The following is a 22,027-nucleotide window of genomic DNA, read 5'->3' as shown; positions in this document are numbered from 1 at the left end:
CACCCTAGGCTTATAGTCAAGCCAATAACTTTTCCTGGGTTTTTGGGGGGAAATTAGGGGCCTTGGCTTATATTCGGGTCGGCTTATACTCGAGTATATACGGTATTAAAGGATAGATTTATACATGGGAGGAAAACCTATAATCCAGGAATAATTCAATACCTTGTATGTAAAAAGAGTCTGAAGAATAAATTGTACTTCAATAGCAATATTAGAAAGAACCCTTTAGGTGTTTGGTGAAGTGTAAATGGTAAATTAGTTCTTTATACCGTACACGAGAATATGGGAGACATTATTATGTATTTTCATCTCCAGTCTATGAAAGATAAATGATCTCAATTGGTAAACTATGAAATGTTCATGGAAAACATTTACTTTTTCTGCAGGTTGGCTTGTTTAGAAAATCTGGTGTTAAGTCTCGAATCCAGGCCCTGCGCCAGATGAATGAGAACAGTCCCGAGAATGTAAACTACGAAGGCCAGTGCGCATATGATGTGGCAGACATGATCAAGCAGTTCTTCAGGGACCTTCCCGAGCCCCTGCTTACCAGTAAATTAGGGGAGACCTTCCTGCACATTTACCAGTGTAAGTACACCTGACGTGAGACGCTGCCAAAGGACTGTACATAAGACGCTTGTTGATCATGTGACCCGGTATCTTGGCACGGAAGGCTGCGGTGTGTTTGTGTTGCCCCATTTGTAGGTGACCTGGACAATAACTACTGATTGATGTCATCAGAGGTCCAACTTTAGGCTAAGTTTACTTTATGCATACTTTACAAGCAAAATAAGCAACAACATTTTTTTAAATTGCTTCTTGCAGTGTTTTATGCACCTTTCTTGCACATTAAAGGGGTACTCCGGTGAAAAACTTTTTTTTTTTTTTTTTTAAATCAACTGGTGCCAGAAAGTTAAACAGATTTGTAAATTACTTCTATTAAAAAATCTTAATCCTTCCTGTACTTATTAGCTCCTGAATACTACAGCGAAAATTATTTTCTTTTTGAAACACAGAGCTGTCTGCTGGCATCATGAGCACAGTGCTCTCTGCTGACATCTCTGTCCATTTTATGAACTGTCCAGAACAGCATATGTTTCCTATGGGGATTTCCTTTTACGCTGGCAGTTCCTAAAATGGACAGAGATGTCAGCAGAGAGCACTGTGCTCATGATGTCAGCAGACAGCTCTGTGTTTCAAACAGAAAATAATTTCCACTGTAGTATTCAGCAGCTAATAAGTACAGGAAGGATTAAGATTTTTTATAGAAGTGATTTACAAATCTGTTTAACTATCTGGCACCAGTTGATTAAAAAAAAAAAAAAAGTTTTTCACCGGAGTACCCATTTAATGCAGGTTTTTCTTGTCCGTTTTATTGATGATTTAATATAAGTACATGGGTGGTGAGAAGGTTATTTACTACACATGGCATACTACTGTATAATGACACATATAGCAATTATCTTGTCCCTCCTTACATTTCATACACAATGTACTATAGTAAGGCCACATATCAGGGGTACTCCGGTGGGAATTTTATTTTTTTAAATCAACTGGTGACAGAAAGTTAAACATATTTGTAAATGACTTCTATTAAAAAATCTTTACCCCCTCCAGTACTTTTTAGCAGCTGTATGCTACAGAGGAAATTCTTTTCTTTTTGAATTTCTTTTTTGTCTTGTCCACAGTGCTCTCTGCTGACACCTCTGTCTGTGTAAGGAACTGTCCAGAGCAGCATAGGTTTGCAATGGGGATTTTCTCCTGCTCTGGGCAGTTCCTGATACGGGCATCAGGTGTCAGCAGAGAGCACTGTGGACAAGACAAAAAAGAAATTCAAAAAGAAAATAATTGCCTCTGTAGCATACAGCTGCTAAAAGTACTGGAAGGGTAAAGATTTTTTAATCTGTTTAACTTTCTGGCAGCAGTTGATTAAAAAAAAAATTTTTCCACCAGAGTACCCCTTTAATACACATTGCTATTAGGCCCAGTAACTGGTCAGGGTACGTTCAGCGGTGTCAGTCTCTATCTACAGCTCTATTGCAGCAAATGTCAGCCGTATAAGTAGAGCATTTTAATGGGGGCTGTCCACGGCAGATTTTCGACTGTGGAATTTCCGCTTCACTTTAATTTGGTCTGCGGCGGATTTTCTGCAGCGGAAATTCAGCTGCTGAAATTCTGCCATGGACAGCTCGTGAAGAGCTCACCTCTATTCAAACTCGCAGCGGGAAACACGCTGCGAGTTCACTAGCAAATCTACCCATGTGAACGAGCCATCAAGTTGAATTTTCCATGTGGAAATTGTGCCTAGAATCCACGTGGAATCAAAGCCCCCTTGGTGTCAATGTTCCCATTCATGTTCCTGACATGTCAATTCTTACAGCAGAAAATAATCCTTGTCAGAATTGTCAGGATCTTCCATTGACATCAATGAGGCCTTGATACCACAAGGATTTCAGGCAGAATTTTCAGATGGAAATTCTCCTTAGGCTAGGTTCACACTGTAAAATTTCTGGGCAGAATTTCTGCCGGAGATCGAGCCGACTGCACTAGGACCGAGCAGACTACATTGCCATCCCCATAGATGACAATGCATTTCTGAGCAGATCTCCCAAAAGATCCACCCAGAAATGCATTGCAGTCTATGGGGGCAGCAATGCAGTCTGCTTGGTCCTAGCGCTGCCTGCTCGATCTCCGGCAGAAATTCTGCCCAGAAATTCTGCAGTGTGAACCTAGCCTCAAGAGTCTATTCATACGGCAGAATTTCTGCTTAGGGAATTCTGCCTCAAATTAAAGCCCATTCACTTCTAAGGGATCCCTCACTCACATTCACGCTTCTGAATTCCGCTTGCGGAAATTCAGAAGTGTGAATCGGAGTGCGGAATCCCATAGAAGTCTATGGGCTTTAATTTGGTGCGGAATTCCACAAGTGGAAATTCTGCTGTGTGAATAGACCCTAAGGCTAGGTTCACACTGCGGAATCTCCAAACGGAAAAATTCCGTCTAGAGATTCCAAGTGCGGCCAGCGCCAACTGAATCAGTCGGTGCTAGGACCGCGCGGACATTGCCGCCCCCAATAGACTGCAATGTGTTCCACGAGTAGATCTGCCTGAAGAACAACCAACACCATTCTTCTGGCGGATATTTGAAATCAAATTTTCCGTTCACAATTTCTGCTTCAAAAATTACTAAGTGTGAATCGGTGAACGGAAAAACCATTGACTCGCTTGTACATTTTAGTAAGCAGAATTTCTGTCTGCAATTTCAAAGCGGAATCGCTGGCAGAAATTCCGTAGTGTGAAGCTAGCCTCAAAGGGGTACTCCAGTGGAAAACCTTTTTTTTTAATCAACTGGTGCCAGAAAGTTAAACAGATCTGTCAATTACTCCTATTAAAAAATCTAAATCCTTCCAGTACTTATTAGCTGCTGAATACTACAGAAAAAATTATTTTCTTTTTGGAACAGAGAGCTCTCTGCTGAATCACGAGCACAGTGCTCTCTGCTGACATCTCTGTCCATTTTAGGAACTGTCCAGAGCAGCATATGTTTGCTATGGGGATTTTCTCCTACTCTGGACAGTTCCTAAAATGGACAGAGATGTCAGCAGAGAACACTGTGCTCGTGATTCAGCAGAGAGCTCTCTGTTCCAAAATGAAAAGAATTTCCTCTGTAGTATTCAGCAGCTAATAAGTACAGGAAGGATTTAGATTTTTTAGTAGAAGTAATTTACAAATCTGTTTAACTTTCTGGCACCAGTTGATTTAAAATAAAAACGTTTTCCACCGGGGTACCGCTTTAATCTGTTTCCAATGACTTGTGTGCCATGGTTTGTTTGCATGAAAAAGTAAAGGAAATATACTAAGGAAAATCTGCAGTGTGAATAGGCCCCTACAGTTCTTTTACTAACTCTTTTATCCTCCCAGACTCCTATGTAAATGACTTGAGGCACCAGATAAACTCATTTCCTGCCAGAGTCTGGAGCGAAGACACAATAACGTGAATCTAAACATATTTGCATGACTGTAAAATGACATAAAATTCCATAAATAGCTCCTATAATTTTAAAACTGCAGGAAGTATAGGAGCTGGGCTAAATCCCTGGATGTCTACACAAAATACCATCTCATAGACACATCTGACAATAATTTTCATTTCACTTCTATTTGAAGCCTCGGACGTGCCTCTTTTAGATTTTTAATACTTTTGGTGCGCAAGCGTTGTCATCCCAGCGGGGGACCGAAACTTTTCTGTTGAAAAATGGAAGGATTGAGCAAGCAAGCTGTTATATGAGAGTAGAATAAGGGTCTATTCACACGGCAGAATTTTGGCTTGTGGAATTCCGCCTCTAATTAAAGGGGTACTCCTGTGGAAAACTTTTTTTTTAAATCAACTGGTGCCAGAAAGTTAAACAGATTTGTAAATCAGAAATTAGTATTCTTGAGGTGTGGTTAATCTTTGTTTTAGATTTGTAAATCACTTCTATTAAAAAATCTTAATCCTTCCAGTACTTTTTAGAGGCTATATACTAAAGAGAAATCCAAAAAAGAAATGCATTTCCTCTGATGTCATGACCACAGTGCTCTCTGCTGACCTCTGCTGTCCATTTTTGGAACTGTCCAGAGTAGGAGAAAATCCCCATAGCAGACATATGCTGCTCTGGACAGTTCCTAAAATGGACAGCAGAGGTCAACAGAGAGCACTATGGTCATGACATCAGAGGAAATGCATTTCTTTTTTGGATTTCTCTTTAGTATACAGCCCCTAAAAAGTACTGGAAGGATTAAGATTTTTTTTATAGAAGTGATTTACAAATCTGTTTCAACTTTCTGGCACCAGTTGATTTAAAAAAAAAAAAAAAGTTTTCCACGGGAGTACCCCTTTAAAGCCCATAGACTTCTATGGGATTCCGCACTCCCATTCACACTTCTGAATTTCCGCTTGCGGAAATTCAGAAGTGTGAATGGGAGTGCGGAATCCCATAGAAGTCTCTGTGCTTTAATTTGAGGTGGAATTCTGCAAGCTGAAATTCTGCCGCGTGAATAGATCCTAATATGGCGCCACTATTGTCCATAGGCTGTGCCTGGTATTACAGCTTTAGTCAAATCAATCAACAGGGGAGAAGATAACCCACAGCTGGAAACTCTCCATGGAAACAAACAATAGAACAAGTGTAAAAAAAAAAAAGCAAAAAAAAAAAAAGCATCTTTCTTCCAAAAATCGTGCCACACCTCTCCATGGGTTGTATCAGGTATTGCAACTCATCTCCATTCATTTCAATAAAGTTGAGTCGCAATACCAAATATACACCAATATAGGTGTGGAGCTGTTTTTTGAAGAAACCAGACATAGTCCTGTACAACTGCTTTGAAGTGTAACCTATTGCACCTTGTTGTCCTGGCATGATACATCCCAAAGCAATTGCTTTCTCCCCATACATGTTATATAACAAAAAAAATAACCTTATTTTCATGCTGCCTGAGCCACAGATCATCAGGGAAGTCTTCTGCCCCCACCAACCTTGATTGATAGATCTCCCCCTATACCTAAACAACAAAAGATCTATCAATCTCGGCAGTCGGGGGAAGTAGCTGCCACTAGGGACCGCCCCAATGACCTGTAGGTAAAACATCATGAAAGGGATGACAGTTCCCCTTTAAAAATTTAGAAAATGCAGCAAATTGCTAAAAAAAAATATATATATATACACACATATATATATATATATATATATATATATATATATCTGCAGGGTCAGGACCTTGTTTTCTCACCATGGTGCCTGATAGAGATGAGCGAACTTACAGTAAATTCGATTCGTCACAAACTTCTCCGCTCGGCAGTTGATGACTTTTCCTGCATAAATTAGTTCAGCTTTCAGGTATCCACCTTTTCCAGCCCCCCGGAGCACCTGAAAGCTGAACTAATTTACGCAGGATAAGTCATCAACTGCCGAGCCGAGAAGTTCGTGACGAATCGAATTTACTGTAAGTTCGCTCATCTCTGGTGCCTGACAAAGGGACGGAATATTAATGTAAGATCCTATTAATAATGAATTGTGTCATTTCAATTTGTCAGATGTCCCCAAGGACCAGAGGCTCCAGGCAGTGCAGTCGGCCATCATGTTAATGTCAGATGAGAACCGCGAAGTTCTGCAAACGCTCTTGTGTTTTCTCAATGATGTCACCTCAGTAGAAGAGAATCAGATGACCCCAATGAATCTCGCTGTGTGTTTGGCGCCATCACTCTTCCACCTTAATTTATTGAAGAGAGACAATTCCCCCAGGTTGGTATTTATGACCCGTGAAACAATTCTTACATTACTACTGAGACATATTTCACTGGAAATTCTCTATAAGACATTGAAAAGGGGTTTTGTTTAAAAAAAATAAATAAATAACAATAATATATATATATATATATATATATATATATATATATATATATAGATGCAAATCAAAAAATGTTGCAGTATCTTGCAATACCTTTTTTTATTGGACTAACAGAATTTTGTAGAGACAAGCTTTCGGGATTCCTCCCGAAAGGGAGGAATCCCGAAAGCTTGTCTCTACAAAATTCTGTTAGTCCAATAAAAAAGGTTTTACAAGATACTGCAACATTTTTTGATTTGCATCTGCATCACTGGACTAATATGGCTTCTCAAATTTACTATATATATATATATATATATATATATAGATATATATAGATATGTATATATATATGTCATAATTCTGCGAAGTGAATGCATGGAGATATTTCTAAGCATTTTCAGGAGATCTGAAGGTTACTGTGCTGTCCTATATGCCGGTAACATTATATATAATGTGTCCTTTTGCTGGAGGTAGATATTTAAAGGTGTACTCTGCTGGAAAACATTTTTTTTTTTTTTTTTTTTTATCAACTGGTGCCAAAAAGTTAAACAAATTTGTAAATGACTTCTATTAAAATATGTTCATCCTTCCCGCACTTATCAGCTGCTGTTTTTTTTTAGTTAATTTCCTTTTCCTTTGTCTAACCACAGTGCTCTCTGCTGACACCTCTGCCCATGTCAGGAACTGTCCAGAGAAGGAGCAAATCCCCATATAAAACTGCTCTGGACAGTTGCTGACAGGAACAGAGGTGTCAGCAGAGAGCACTGTGGTCAGACAGAAAGGAAATCCAAAAAGAAAAGAACTTCCTGTGGATCATACAGCAGCTTATAAGTACTGGAAGGATTAAGATTTTTTAATAGAAAATCATTTACATATCTGTTAACTTTCTGGCACCAGTTGATTAACAAAAAATATGTTTTCCAGGGGAGTAGCCCTTTAAGGGCCACTATTCCTCAAGTCTCAGTTCTGTGACCAGAGAGTTGTCTTTTTTCTGTGAGGCTGAGGGCACTATCATTGGGTCTGGGCACAGATCTCTTCTACTATGTTCTTTCTCTACTGTACGTTAACATTAGACCGTGCTCAGGTTGGGCTTTGGAGGTGGTCGTCATGCTGCATACAGGATCGGTGTGTACTTGTCCTATGTGTCAGACATAACCAAACATCAATATTAAACAACAATCTTGGGGATATATGTCCCCTCAGGGAAACCCTGAATAGAGACCCTCTACGGTCTAAAACTTAGCTTTTAATAATTCCAAATTAATATTAAAGGTGCTCAAAAATTTCCACTAGGTGGCAATATGTGCTTAAAATTACAGTCCCTATTAATAATGTTTTTTAATGCATTCTATGCAGGATGATCTTGATCACGGAGCTCAGTTTGCAGCGCTCTGCTCTGACACCGTCTACAGACATAGTGTCACTGCGCGCCGTGATCCATCCATTTTATAACAATGGGACTGAGCTAAAATCTCCTCCTCTGGCTCAACGTTTCGCTAGTTGGACCTAGCTTTTTCAAGAGGTATATGGTACCTCATACTCTTGAAAAAGCTAGGTCCAACTAGCGAAACGTTGAGCCAGAGGAGGAGATTTTAGCTCAGTCCCATTGTTATAAAATGGATGGATCACGGCGCGCAGTGACACTATGTCTGTAGACGGTGTCAGAGCAGAGCGCTGCAAACTGAGCTCCGTGATCAAGATCATCCTACATAGAATGCATTAAAAAAACATTAATAGGGACTGTAATTTTAAGCACATATTGCCACCTAGTGGAAATTTTTGAGCACCTTTAATATTAATTTGGAATTATTAAAAGCTAAGTTTTAGACCGTAGAGGGTCTCTATTCAGGCTTTCCCTGAGGGGACATACCGTATTTATCGGGGTATACCACGCACCGGCCTATAACACGCACCCTCATTTTACCAAGGATATTTGGGTAAAAAAAGTTTTTTACCCAAATATCCATGGTAAAATGAGGGTGCGTGTGTGCGCGTGTATACCCCGATATACCCCCAGGAAAGGCAGGGGGAGAGAGGCCGTCGCTGCCCGCTTCTCTCCCCCTGCCTTTCCTGGGGTCTAGAGCGCTGCTGTCGGCCCTTCTCACCCCCTGGCTATCGGCGCCGCTGCCCGTTCTGTCCCCCTGACTATCGGTGCCGGCGCCGATAGCCAGGGGGAGAGAAGTGGCGCCGACAGCCAGGGGGAGAGAAGGGGCAGCGGCACCCATTGCCGTCGCCGCTGCCCCGTTGCCTCCCCCCATCCCCGGTGGCATAATTACCTGAGTCGGGTCCGCGCTGCTGCAGGCCTCCGGCGTGCGTCCCCTGCGTCGTTGCTATGCACGGCGCGGCGCACTGACGTCATGCGCCGCGCCTTTCAGCGCATAGCAACGACGCCGGGGACGCACGCCGGAGGCCTGCAGCAGCGCGGACCCGACTCAGGTAATTATGCCCCCTGCCTTTCCTGGGGGTGTATCGGCGTATAACACGCACACAGACAAAGTGCGTGTTATACGCCGATAAATACGGTTGTTGTTTAATATATAAGTGCCCGTAGACCCTCTAGGGGGTATTTGTTAATTTATAACCAAACATCTGCTTTGATCTGTAATGTCAGTATGTAACGGCATCTATCTCCTTTCAGAGCCATTCAGAAGAAGTATGCAACAGGAAAGCCAGATCAGAAGGACTTAAATGAGAACCTGGCAGCTACACAAGGTCTGGCCCACATGATAATGGAGAGTAACAAGCTGTTTGAGGTGAGCGTGATGTGCTGCCATATATAAAGAGACATCTAGCGTCAGCGATTATCAATAAAAATGTTTAGATTGCAGTATAAACAGATCAACATTAAAGGGGTTATCCAGGAAAAAACTTTTTTTTTTATATCAACTGGCTCCAGAAAGTTAAACAGATTTGTAAATTACTTCTATTAAAAAATCTTAATCCTTTCAATAATTATCAGCTGCTGAAGTTGAGTTGTTGTTGTTTTCTGTCTGACAACAGTGCTCTCTGCTGACATCTCTGCTTGTCTCGGGAACTGCAGAGAGTAGAAGAGGTTTGCTATGAGGATTTGCTTCTAAACTGGGCGGTTCCCGAGACAGGTGTCATCAGAGAGCACTTAGACAGAAAAGAACAACTCAACTTCAGCAGCTCATAAGTACTGAAATGATTAAGATTTTTTAATAGAAGTAATTTACAAATCTGTTTAACTTTCTGGAACCTGTTTATATATATATATATATATATATATATATAAACATATATATATATATATATATATATATATATATATATATATATATATATATAAAGTTTTTTCCTGGATAACCCCTTTAAACAGTGCAAATATCTGTGTATGTACTTCAGGGCACATAGAAGGCTCATACTCATAGTTGTCCTTTTTGCACAATCCTAAATGGATCTGTTGGTTATAAGCAGATCATAGTGCGAGGGCAACCAGTGATCCGCTGTAAACTGTGTGAAAAGCAGGCAATAAGTGTTCAGTTTCTTTGCAGCGCCACTACAGGGGAATTTTTGTATTACACGCTGGGCATTTAAAAGGATACTCCGGTGGAAAACTTTATTTTTTTTTAATCAACTGGTGCCAGAAAGTTAAACAGATTTGTAAATTAACTCCCAACATAAGAGACAACCTCGGCACTGCAGACACTCCTCCGGGATAAATTAACAAGCAGCTGATTCCTCACCGGCTGACAGTCCGCAATAGAGTGGTGCAACACAGATCCAATACAGCACAGCATGTACAAACTCCAAGGAGAAACAAAAGAGACCGTGGCACTCACCAGAGATGCTTGAGACCAGTTGAAGCGTCAAAGTACGCGAAACGGTTCCGTTGTCCAGAAGCACCCCTGTTTGTCCTGTCCGTTGTCTCCCTGCAGTGTCACCCGGTGAATAAAGTCGTCTCAAGCATCTCTGGTGAGTGCCACGGTCTCTTTTGTTTCTCCTTGGAGTTTGTAGATTTGTAAATTACTTCTATTAAAAAATCTTAATCCTTCCAGTACTTATTAGCTGCTGAATACTAGAGATCTCTGCTGACGTCATGACCACAGTGCTCTCTGCTGACATCTCTGTCCATTTTAGGAACTGTCCAGAGCAGCATATGTTTGCTATTGGGATTTTCTCCTACTCTGGACAGTTCTTTAAATGGACAGAGATGTCAGCAGAGAGCACTGTGCTCGTGATTCAGCAGAGAGCTCTGTGTTCCAAAAAGAAAATAATTTCCTCTGTAGTATTCAGCAGCTAATAAGTACTGGAAAGATCAAGATTTTTTAATAGAAGTAATTTACAAATCTGTTTAACTTTCTGGTACCAGTTGATTTAAAAAAAAGTTTTCCACCGGAGTACCCCTTTAATTCCAGCTTTATACATCTTATCCCCTATCCAAAGGATAGAGGATAAGATATATGATCACAGGGGTCCCGCAGCTGGGGACCTCCCTGATCTCGGTGCAGTCCCAGGCATTCTGTGCTGGGCGCTGCCTCTGAGACAGAGACATGACATCACGGCCACGCCCCCTAGCGACGTCACGCAATGCCCACTTCATTCATGTCTATGTTCGTCACGCCCCCTCCCATAGACATGAATAGAGGGGGCGTGGTCCATATTGGATTCAAAGAAGTTTGTTAAAGGGGTACTCCGGTGGAAAACATATATATATTTTTTTTTTAAATCAACTGGTGCCAGAAAGTTAAACAGATTTGTAAATTACTTCTATTAAAAAATCTTTACCCCTCCAGTACTTTTTAGCAGCTGTATGCTACAGAGCAAATTCTTTTCTTTTTGAATTTCTTTTCTGTCTTGTCCACAGTTCTCTCTGCTGACACCTCTGTCTGTGTCAGGAACTGTCCAGAGCAGCATAGGTTTGCAATGGGGATTTTCTCCTGCTCTGGACAGTTCCTGGTACGGGCATCAGGTGTCAGCAGAGAGCACTGTGGACAAGACAAAAAAGAAATTCAAAAAGAAAAGAATTTCCTCTGTAGCATACAGCTGCTAAAAAGTACTGGAAGGGTAAAGATTTTTTAATAGAAGTAATTTACAAATCTGTTTAACTTTCTGGCACCAGTTGATTTATAAAAAATGTTTTCCACTGGAGTACCCCTTTAAGGACACATTTTTGTGTAATGTATGTAAACAGCACATAGTCTATCACTTAATACCATAATATCCCTTCTCTCTATCACAACCAATACATATTTTTCCAGAATATGCATCCAGTCTTGTAGAAATAAAAAGTCCATAATAAAACTATGCTTGGGAACGTAGACTTTGTCACGATGGGTTAATAGTGAGAACATTACAAAAAAGGTTTTACGTCATGTTAGGAGAGATATAGGAAGGAGAAGAACATCTTAGAGATGGGGATTTTGTGTATGTGAATAAGAGAAGGGAACTGCTTCTACTTGTATCTTCTTGTCTTTTTCAGACATGCTGGTTTATCGTCAATTATTTATTTTATATATTTTTTTTATATATTTTATATTATTTTTTTATATATTTTTTTATATATTTTTATTTTACATACCGTACATATTATTTTTTTATATATTTTTATTTTACATACCGTACATATTATTTTGCAGATTCCCGAGGAAATCATAGCCCAGTCCCGGAATTCATATGCAGAAGTTGATATCCATGCTCCTACTATGGAGGAACTGGTAAAACAGATGGAGGAGGAAGCGGAAAGTGTCTGCAAATACTTTGATAATGTCATCCAGAATCTTCAGAAAGAATCCAAGGACAAGTTTAAGGGTTGGGTGTCTCTCTCCAGTACAGAGAACACCGACCTCACCTACAAAAAGGTATTGGATTGTTACATATCTCAAAAGAACATTGCTTCCTGGGTATCAGTGACACAAAGATGACCTAGTTCTCTGTATATTAACTTGATGTCGTCATTACACAGGTTGGAGATGGAAATCCACTGAGGCTGTGGAAGGTGTCTGTGGAAGTAGAGGCTCCCCCTTCTGTTGTACTCAATCGCCTGCTAAGAGAGCGCCACCTATGGGATGAGGATTTTGCGCAGGCAAAAGTAATAGAAACTATTGATAATCAGACGGAAGTTTACCAGTATTTAGTGGACTCTATGGCTCCTCACCCATCCAAGGATTTTGTGGTGTTAAGGTAAGTTATGTTAATGTCACAATACTGTATATTACTGTGTACCATGTGGGGTCTATATCACATATTGCTGTAGCTATAAATATCTGGTGTCCCATCTTTTGCCCAAATATTGGCACAGACCATAAGTGTAGACAGGGAGACCTAGAGTAAAGATTAAAGGGGTATTCCGGGCAAAAACATCTTATCCCCTATCCAAAGGGGAAAAGATGTCTGACCGGGGGGGGGGGGGGGGTTGGGTCTACCGCTGGGAGCCATCCCACCACCCCCCGCCCCATCCTTCCCCCCGCGATCTCCCTACAGCACCCGAATTCTATGCAGGGCTGCGTCTCCAGTTTTGGAAACCTCAGGGTTTCCAGAACTGGAGACGTCACGCCACACCCCCTTGTGACATTATGCCACACCCCCTCCATTCATGTCTATGGGAGGGGGTATGGCAGCTGCCACACCCCCTCCCGTAGACATGAATGGAGGGGGTGTGGCGAGGTGTCATGAGGAGGCGTGTCGTGACATCACGTGTCCAGTAGGATGCAGGTGCTGCAGCGGGCTCCCCCTCATGTTCAGACATCTTATCCCCTATCGTATGTATAGGGGATAAGATGTTTTTGCCCAGAATACCCCTTTTAAACTCAACTTTTCTATCCAGGGCCTCGTGTTTGTTTTTCCCTCTTCATCCTTTTTATGGACAATGATCCACCCCTTGTTTACTAGCTATACAAATAAGATGAGACCAACCAGACCCGACCCCCATTTTTATGGATATAAAGATTGATGTTTCTTATTATTTAGTTGACCGTTGTATTCACTTGCAGGACATGGAGGACTGACTTGCCAAAGGGAATGTGCAGTTTGGTGGCAACCTCTGTGGAACATGAAGAAGCCCCAGTAATAGGAGGCGTGAGAGCCATAGTTCTGGAAACTCGCTATTTGATCGAACCTTGTGGCTCTGGAAAATCTAGACTGACCTATATTTGCAGAGTTGACCTAAAGTAAGTTACTGTACTGGAACTAGGAATGACCTACAAAGAATTACTGACACGATTACAGCCATCTATATAAGACTAGGGTCACACTATCTCCAAACTTTTTCCCTTTTCTGCTCCATCATAGGAGTAGAACAATGAAAATAATGGCAGTGCCGGATCTACGGCACGCCAGACACCTACAGCGCCCAATAGAACCATTGATTTCAATGGGATCTGTTGAGTTTCCATCTTGGTGTTCAACATTTTACCAGACAAAATAACAGTGCACTATTTTGGGGGTAATTTTGACTGAATACACAACAGGCTTCTAATGCCTAATATATGAGAAATCCTATCCTATAGGAAGATATCCCTACATCTACTCCCGATATAATGCAACAAGGCGGAAAAGGCAATGGGCCGTTTTCTCTTGCTTGGCTCCTCCCACCACATGGCAACATATTTCAGGCCACATATATTATACTGCATGGATTTGTCTGGTTTCCAAAATCCATTTTCATGTATCCTACTAGAGAATTCATAGATAATAGAGAGGGGTCCTCTGTTCAAGAAGCTCATCTCTTGCCCAGATTGGAGAGTGGTTTTAAAGAATGACTCTCTGTCTAGAGGACCTGTCCCCATTGATATGACTAGACACTGTGTAATGCTTCATTTTACCTATGGTGGCGCTGCAGGGTAGATTTTACAGCTGAGCACTTTGTGATCAGCTTATTGTCAAGGAACCCTGCTAATATATAGGGATTGTCAAAAGAGAATATTTAAGCCTATAAAATATTATAAGCTATAAGCTATTTATACACATTAAGTAAATCAACTGAATCCACATGGGTGGGCCTGCATGTTTATAACGGGGTTTGGAGGAATTCTGGTGAACAAAAAGTTTTCCATGGAACATTAAAGTGGTACTCCGTCCCTAGACATCTTATCCCCTTATCGGACCCCGCGATCTCCCTGCTGCACCCGCCATTTGTTTGCAGCACTGTAGGCTCAGGACGTCATGGGCACGCCCCCTCGTGATGTCACAGCCACGCCCCCTCAATGCAAGTCTATGGGAGGGGGCGTGACGGACGTCACGACCCCTCCCATAGACTTGCATTGTGAAGGGGCGTGGCATGACATCATGAGCCTCCACCCCGCATCGCCAGTCATCCGGCATGGAGCAAAGTTCGCTCTATGCACCGGATGTCTGGGGTGCCGCAGCCGAGATTGCAGGGTCCCGGCAGCGGGACCCCCGCGATCAAACATCCTACTCCTTTAAGTAAAGTTAACATACGGAGGCTAACTTTATATAGTAGATTTTGTGTGTGTATAGCCAACCAGATGAATATTTTATTTACCATTCTTGCACCATTTAAAGGGGTATTCCAGGAAAAAACTTTTTTTCTTATATCAACTGGCTCCAGAAAGTTAAACAGATTTGTGAATTACTTCTATTAAAAAATCTTAATCCTTTCAATAATTATCAGTTGCTGAAGTTGAGTTGTTGTTGTTTTCTGTCTGGCAACAGTGCTCTCTGCTGACATCTCTGCTTGTCTCGGGAACTGCACAGAGTAGAAGAGGTTTGCTATGGGGATTTGCTTCTAAATTGGGCATTTCCCGAGACACGTGTCATCAGAGAGCACTTACATAGAAAAGAACAACCCAACTTCAGCAGCTCATAAGTACTGAAAGGATTAAGATTTTTTAATCGAAGTAATTTACTAACTTATTTAACTTTCTGGAGCCAGTTGATTTATAAAAAAAAAGTTTTTTCATGGATAACCCCTTTAAACCCTTAACGACGCAGGACGTATATTTACGTCCTGCGCCGGCTCCCGCAGTATGAAGCAGGATCGCGCCGCGATCCCGCATCATATCGCGTCGGTCCCGGCGCTAATCAATGGCCGGGACCCGCGGCTAATACCACACATCGCCGATCGCGGCGATGTGTGGTATTAACCCTTTAGAAGCGGCGGTCAAAGCTGACCGCCGCTTCTAAAGTGAAAGTGAAAGTGACCCGGCTGCTCAGTCGGGCTGTTCGGGACCGCCGCGGTGAAATCGCGGCGTCCCGAACAGCTGATCGGACACCGGGAGGGCTCTTACCTGCCTCCTCGGTGTCCGATCGACGAATGACTGCTCCGTGCCTGAGATCCAGGCAGGAGCAGTCAAGCGCCGATAATGCTGATCACAGGCGTGTTAATACACGCCAGTGATCAGCATAGGAGATCAGTGTGTGCAGTGTTATAGGTCCCTATGGGACCTATAACACTGCAAAAAAATGTAAAAAAAAAGTGTTAATAAAGGTCATTTAACCCCTTCCCTAATAAAAGTTTGAATCACCCCCCTTTTCCCATAAAAAAAAATAAAACAGTGTAAAAAAAATAAAAAATAAACATATGTGGTATCGCCGCGTGCGTAAATGTCTGAACTATAAAAATATATCATTAATTAAGCCGTACGGTCAATGGCGTACGCGCAAAAAAATTCCAAAGTCCAAAAAAGCGTATTTTGGTCACTTTTTATATAATTAAAAAATGAATAAAAAGTGATCAAAAAGTCCGATCAAACCAAAAATCATACCGATAAAAACTTCAGATCACAGTGCAAAAAATGAGTCCTCATACCACCCCATACGTGGAAAAATAAAAAAGTTATAGGGGTCGGAAAATGACATTTTTAAACGTATAAATTTTCCTGCATGTAGTTATGATTTTTTCCAGAAGTGCGACAAAATCAAACCTATATAAGTAGGGGATCATTTTAATCGTATGGACCTACAGAATAAAGATAAGGTGTAATTTTTACCGAAATATGCACTGTGTAGAAACGAAAGCCCCCAAAAGTTACAAAATGGCATTTTTTTTTCGATTTTGTCGCACAATGATTTTTTTTCCCGTTTCGCCGTGCATCTTTGGGTAAAATGTCACTGCAAAGTAGAATTGGCGACGCAAAAAATAAGCCATAATATGGATTTTTAGGTGGAAAATTGAAAGGGTTATGATTTTTAAAAGGTAAGGAGGAAAAAACGAAAGTGCAAAAACGGAAAAACCCTGAGTCCTTAAGGGGTTAAGCATAATAGAGCCTGACTTACTTTGTCTTTATTTTAACCTTAGGGGCCACTGCCTAGACTGGTACAACAAATGCTTTGGACACATTTGTGCAGTAGAAGCTTTGAGGATGCGTAACTCATTTCAGCCACTTACAGCAGAAGGACCGGAAACGAAAATCTGAAGAATATTCTACCCAAAGACTTTCTATAGAACAACAGGATCCCCGTTATATGAAGCCACAGTAACACTACCATATGGCAGCACTGTGCATGTCCTGGGGGTCTCGGACTTATGGAGTTATCAGTGATAACTGTTTTAATTTAATTGTACATAGACCATGTAAATATGTATATCTATATCTATCTATCTATAAGATATTTTAACAGGACTCTATGTGTATACAGTGTATGTAAATTAAGTATATGAGTTAATGCTTTCTGTGGAAGCTTTTTGTTTCGTATTTCATACCTTTTATTTCACTTTGCGCACATTGTTTATATACATGTACAAATGCTTGTAGACCTGACCACAAGTATTATTATATCCTGACAATGGAAGTTGTGGTATACTATATGCAGCAATAATACGGACACATTACATTAGTTGTCCCCATCTGTAATGCACTGCACTGTCTGGACCTTATGGAGAAGAGGTACTTTGTAAATAAGAGAATAAAGAATTGTCTTCATGTTCAAAATGTGACCTCAAAAGATGTATGCTGTGTCCTTTGTCTGTAATCTGGGCCTGTTACCTGTAGACTTGTTGCCTATTTACCTTGACCAGCTCATTGCACGTAGCTGGGAGAATGTGTTTGTGTGCCATCTCACCTGAAACGGCAGTAAGCACCACAGCGACACCTGGTGGTTGGATCGAGACAAAGATAGTCGCCACCCTTTTTGTTTTATTTTAATAGAATGACATTCTGGTTTAAAGGGGTACTTCCGTGGAAAACTTTTTTTTTTTTTAAATCAACTGGTGCCAGAAAGTTAAACAGATTTGTAAATTACTTCTATTAAAAGATCTTAATCTTTCCACTACTTTTCAGGGTCTGTATACTACAGAGGAAATGCTTTTCTTTTTGGAACACAGAGCTCTCTGTTGACATCATGACCACAGTGCTCTCTGCTGACATCTCTGTCCATTTTAGGAACTGTCCAGAGCAGCATATGTTTGCTATGGGGATTTTCTCCTACTCTGGACAGTTCTTAAAATGGACAGAGAAGTCAGCAGAGAGCACTGTGCTCGTGATTCAGCAGAGAGCTCTGTGTTCCAAAAAGAAAAGAATTTCCTATGTAGTATTCAGCAGCTAATAAGTACTGGAAAGATTAAGATTTTTAATAGAAGTAATTTACAAATCTGTTTAACTTTCTGGCACCAGTTGATTAAAAAAAAAAAAAAGTTTCCATGGGAGTACCCCTTTAAGTCTATGTCCATGTCTGGTATTGCAGCTCAGCCTGTGTGTTTTTATTTTTTCTAGCGCAAAGCTGCAATACTAGACATGGCCTGTAGATCAGAGTGGCACTGTTTCACATGCTAACTTAGTATTACCCATAGATATATGATTAATTGCTCCACGCTGTAGCAGAAACACAATTATACCAAGATGTATAATACAGTGGTCCCTCAACATATGATATTAATTGGTTCCAGGAGAACCATCATATGTTGAAACCATCATATGTCGAGTACACGTGTCTATGTAAAAATGGTAATTGGTTCTGGGGCCTCGGAACCATTGTATGTTGAATACATATCTCTATGGGAAACTGCTAATTGGTTCTGGGATGACCATTGTATGTGGAGTGTATGGGGAGTGTTTAACAAACCAGGGTGCCGCCAGCTATTGCACAACTACAACTCCCAGCATGCATGTACAGCCATTGACTGTCTGGGCATGCTGGGAGTTATAGTTTTGCAACAGCTGGAGGCACACTGATAGGGAAACATTGATGTATGGGGTGTATAGTGTGTGTATATGTATTGTATGTGATGTGTGACATCGCATACAGTACTTTACAGTTCTTTAAATACCTTCAGGGGGGACAGAATGTCCTCCATTATGATCCTGCCGACTACAGCTCTATAGGAAAGGAAGGGGAGGGCAGCCAGCAGCTCATTGGATGCCTGCAGCAAGATGCTCCAGGCTATTGGCTATGGCTGCACTGGGGGGGCGGGGCTTACACGGAGCTCACAGTGGAAGCCTGTATGAGTTAGAAGGACAGCATGTGAGCAACAGGAGGCAGAACGGGGCACACGGGGCACATTAAACAACTATCTGTCAGTTGCTGAAGTTTCCAGCGCTGTCAGATAGCTGTTTGTACGATGGCCCCGACACACAGCAGCATCATATGTTGATGCTGCCTTCAACATACGATGGGCTCTGAGAGGCCATCATATGTTGAAATGATCATATGTTGGGGCCATCATAAGTCGGGGGGTCACTGTACAAAGTTTGTACTATACATGTGTTATGTTAAGAAAGCAGTCCAATCTGCAGACACCATGTTATAGAGCAGGAGGAGCTGAGCAGATTGATATATAATTTTATGGCAAAAGTCCCAGAATAACTTGTCATTAATTCATGTGAATATCTGCTAATTCTGGGCTAAGTAGTCATGTGGGCGGTGCTAATCAGTGATTGACTTGTAAGTAAGTGTGTACATCAAGAGAGCTGTCAGTCACAGATTAGCACCGCCCACCTGACTACTTAGCCCAGAATGAGCAGAGGTTTGCATGAATGGACTTGCATTGAGGGGGCGTGGCGTGACAAGCCTCCAGCGCCGCAGACAGCTTTGTATCAGGCGGGCAGGGCCGCACCCAAGATCACTGGATTGTTTGTATGGCCTTTTATTTATGTCATTTGTTGGTTGCACATCCCCTATTACACAGAGTGATGTATGGCCAACAAATGACAATTCTTAAACCGTATCTGTCATATCAAAGAAAAAAAATAATGCTTCTATATGTTACACATATATGTTAGGTCATGGTGATGCTTTACATGTCTTTTTATGTGTCTAGCTTCTGTATTTGGCTCAAAAATCCTTCTGTTCTGATGCTCACTCCTTCTGATATCCACTGCTCAGGAAGGGGCATTCCCAAGGCAAGTACTGAGCCTGCCCTCACTCACCATGTATTCACTTCCTCCCTGAGTCTGCTGTGCGGTGCTGGGTCTCTTCATCCAATAACTACAGGCCGCTCTGTAACCCCCACCTCTCTGTTTTCATGCTGCAGTCTGATAGGACAGGAGTGAGCACAGAGAAGTGCTAGTCTAGCTCTTACTTACTGGACTTTGTCCCTGCCTGTGCTTCAGCTGGGATTAAGATGATGCTGCCACTAGATTATGTTTTGGATGGTATGGGGACCCCTAGTGGTCTCTTTTTTTATAAACCACAATTTAAAATTTTTTTTTTTTTTTAATAAGTATATTAGAAAGGATAATGTTTTGTCAAGACGAATAACATATAAAAAGTTTTGGATTCTGACAGTGCCCATTTAAACATGCCAAAAGCCTTGTCCGTCAGCTGCTTCCTAGACCTATTTCGGCCAATAATCACCTCATTTACCTGGGCCCTTACTTGGTCTTACTCTGAAGCAGGTCTGTTTTATCAGATTGGTGAGCCCACTATTTGCATTAAACATTTTCTGAATTTTACAAATAAATTACAGTTGCAGAGAATTGGTAAATAAAAAAAATTTAAATAAATAAAAAAAGTTAAGTTTTACAGTTTCATTTGACTTTTCTACTAGCAACAGGTAGTAACATTTCCACGAAAACCATCCAAAACAATAAACAGTAAATGTGAAGAAATGCTTTTTAATCACCATCGGGGAGATTTATCAAAACCTGTGCAGAGGAAGAGTGGTGTAGTTGCCCATAGCAACCAATCAGATTGCTTCTTTCATTTTCCACAGGCCTCTTTAGAGGCCTGTGGAAAATGAAAGAAGCAATCTGATTGGTTGCTATGGGCAACTGCACCACTCTTCCTCTGCACAGGTTTTGATAAATCTCCCCCCATGTGATGACCTAACCGCACATGTGATGACCTAACCGCACAGCTCTGAAATAGGGCAAAGATCTTGTCGTCGTCGTCCATCCCCCCCCCCCCCCCCCCGAGACCACCAGATTTTTTTGCTCATTGCCTTGAGTATTTTCTTTATTATGTTTAATGGGATTCCGCTGTCCCATTCACTTCCGTGAAAATTCCGCATTCTGCAAAAATATAAGACCTGTTTTTAATGCAGGAGAATACGGGGGAATTTCTGTGCCAGATATTTCCGGTACGGAAATTCCGAATTCCATGTCCACAGAAAGAATGAACATGTTCATTCTTTCTGTCGACTCCACGCAGAATGCATAGCCGTCTATAAGACAACACATTCAAATGCGGTCCTAGCGCTAGTGTATTTGTGCCACCACCTGCAGTTTGTGGAATGTCCGCCCGGAGATTGTCCATGCGGACATTCGGTAGTGTGAACATAACCTTAGTCTCATTGCCCCCATGAATTTTCTCAGCATAAGGACCTGTTCACACTATCAAATTTTTTAACTTAAAGGGGTATTCCAGGAAAAAACTTTTTTTTTATATATATATCAACTGGCTCCAGAAAGTTAAACAGATTTGTAAATGACTTCTATTAAAAAATCTTAATCCTTTCAGTACTTATGAGCTTCGGAAGTTTAGGTTGTTCTTTTCTGTCTAAGTAATCTCTGATGACACGTGTCTCGGGAAAACGCCCAGTTTAGAAGAGGTTTGCTAGGGGGATTTGCTTCTAAACTGGGCGGTTCCCGAGACACGTGTCATCAGAGAGCACTTAGACAGAAAAGAACAACCTTAACTTCAGAAGCTGATAAGTACTGAAAGGATTAAGATTTTTTAATAGAAGTCATTTACAAATCTGTTTAACTTTCTGGAGCCAGTTGAAATATATATAAAAAAGTTTTTTCCTGGAATACCCCTTTAAGGTTCCAAGAGGAAATTCTGGGTGGATTCCGCTTGTAGCATCTGTCCATTGATTTTAATGGGATTCCACTGCACAGAATTTCCTCTGGAAATTCTGGAATCCAGATTCCGCAAAAAGAATGAACATATTATTTCGGGGGAACTCCGCAGCAAAATCCAATTTGTTCAATAAGACTTTTTTTTTTCCCCCTGACGTTTATTCCGAGTGAAATAAGCATAGATTCTGTGCGGAAATTCCATAGTGAGACCGGACCCTAAGATGCCCACCAGAGTATCTCTCGTAGGTTTTCCTCACCACATTGTATGTTTTAGTTTTCCATCAGAAAACTACAGCATAGTAAGGAATTGTGGACTGATTGTGGGGCGACCAAGACCGGAAATACTTTATGGGCTGGTGCAGATGGGATGCAATGCCTACTTTTCATTGATCTCACATAAGCCAGAATCAGGCTGGAATCCCACAATTTTTTTTTTTTTTGGGGGGGGTGGGGGGAACGCCAAGAAAAACGCCAATTCTGCCGCATGGCGTTTTTGTGGCCAAAAAC

General features: G+C 41.3%; 1 protein-coding gene across 9 annotated transcripts in view; it reads left to right on the top strand.

Annotated features, from left to right (window-relative positions):
• The window catches only part of STARD13 (StAR related lipid transfer domain containing 13), a 508,748-nt gene extending 491,530 nt beyond the window's left edge, over nucleotides 1-17,218 (top strand). For all 9 annotated transcript variants that reach the window (XM_056561898.1, XM_056561901.1, XM_056561899.1 and 6 more), the window contains 7 exons: nucleotides 387-585; nucleotides 6,070-6,277; nucleotides 9,004-9,118; nucleotides 11,963-12,184; nucleotides 12,289-12,506; nucleotides 13,316-13,492; nucleotides 16,582-17,218. In XM_056561898.1, the coding sequence (XP_056417873.1) occupies nucleotides 387-585; nucleotides 6,070-6,277; nucleotides 9,004-9,118; nucleotides 11,963-12,184; nucleotides 12,289-12,506; nucleotides 13,316-13,492; nucleotides 16,582-16,699 (1,257 nt within the window). In that variant the 3' untranslated portion in view covers nucleotides 16,700-17,218. The remainder of the gene's footprint in view (nucleotides 1-386; nucleotides 586-6,069; nucleotides 6,278-9,003; nucleotides 9,119-11,962; nucleotides 12,185-12,288; nucleotides 12,507-13,315; nucleotides 13,493-16,581) is intronic.
• Nucleotides 17,219-22,027: the final 4,809 nt, after the last annotated feature.

The sequence above is a fragment of the Hyla sarda genome, chromosome 2 (assembly GCF_029499605.1).
Source record: "Hyla sarda isolate aHylSar1 chromosome 2, aHylSar1.hap1, whole genome shotgun sequence".
In the NCBI taxonomy this organism is placed as follows: domain Eukaryota; kingdom Metazoa; phylum Chordata; class Amphibia; order Anura; family Hylidae; genus Hyla; species Hyla sarda.
Note: the sequence above shows the minus strand (reverse complement) of the source record. Positions and strands in the feature narration are given on the sequence as shown.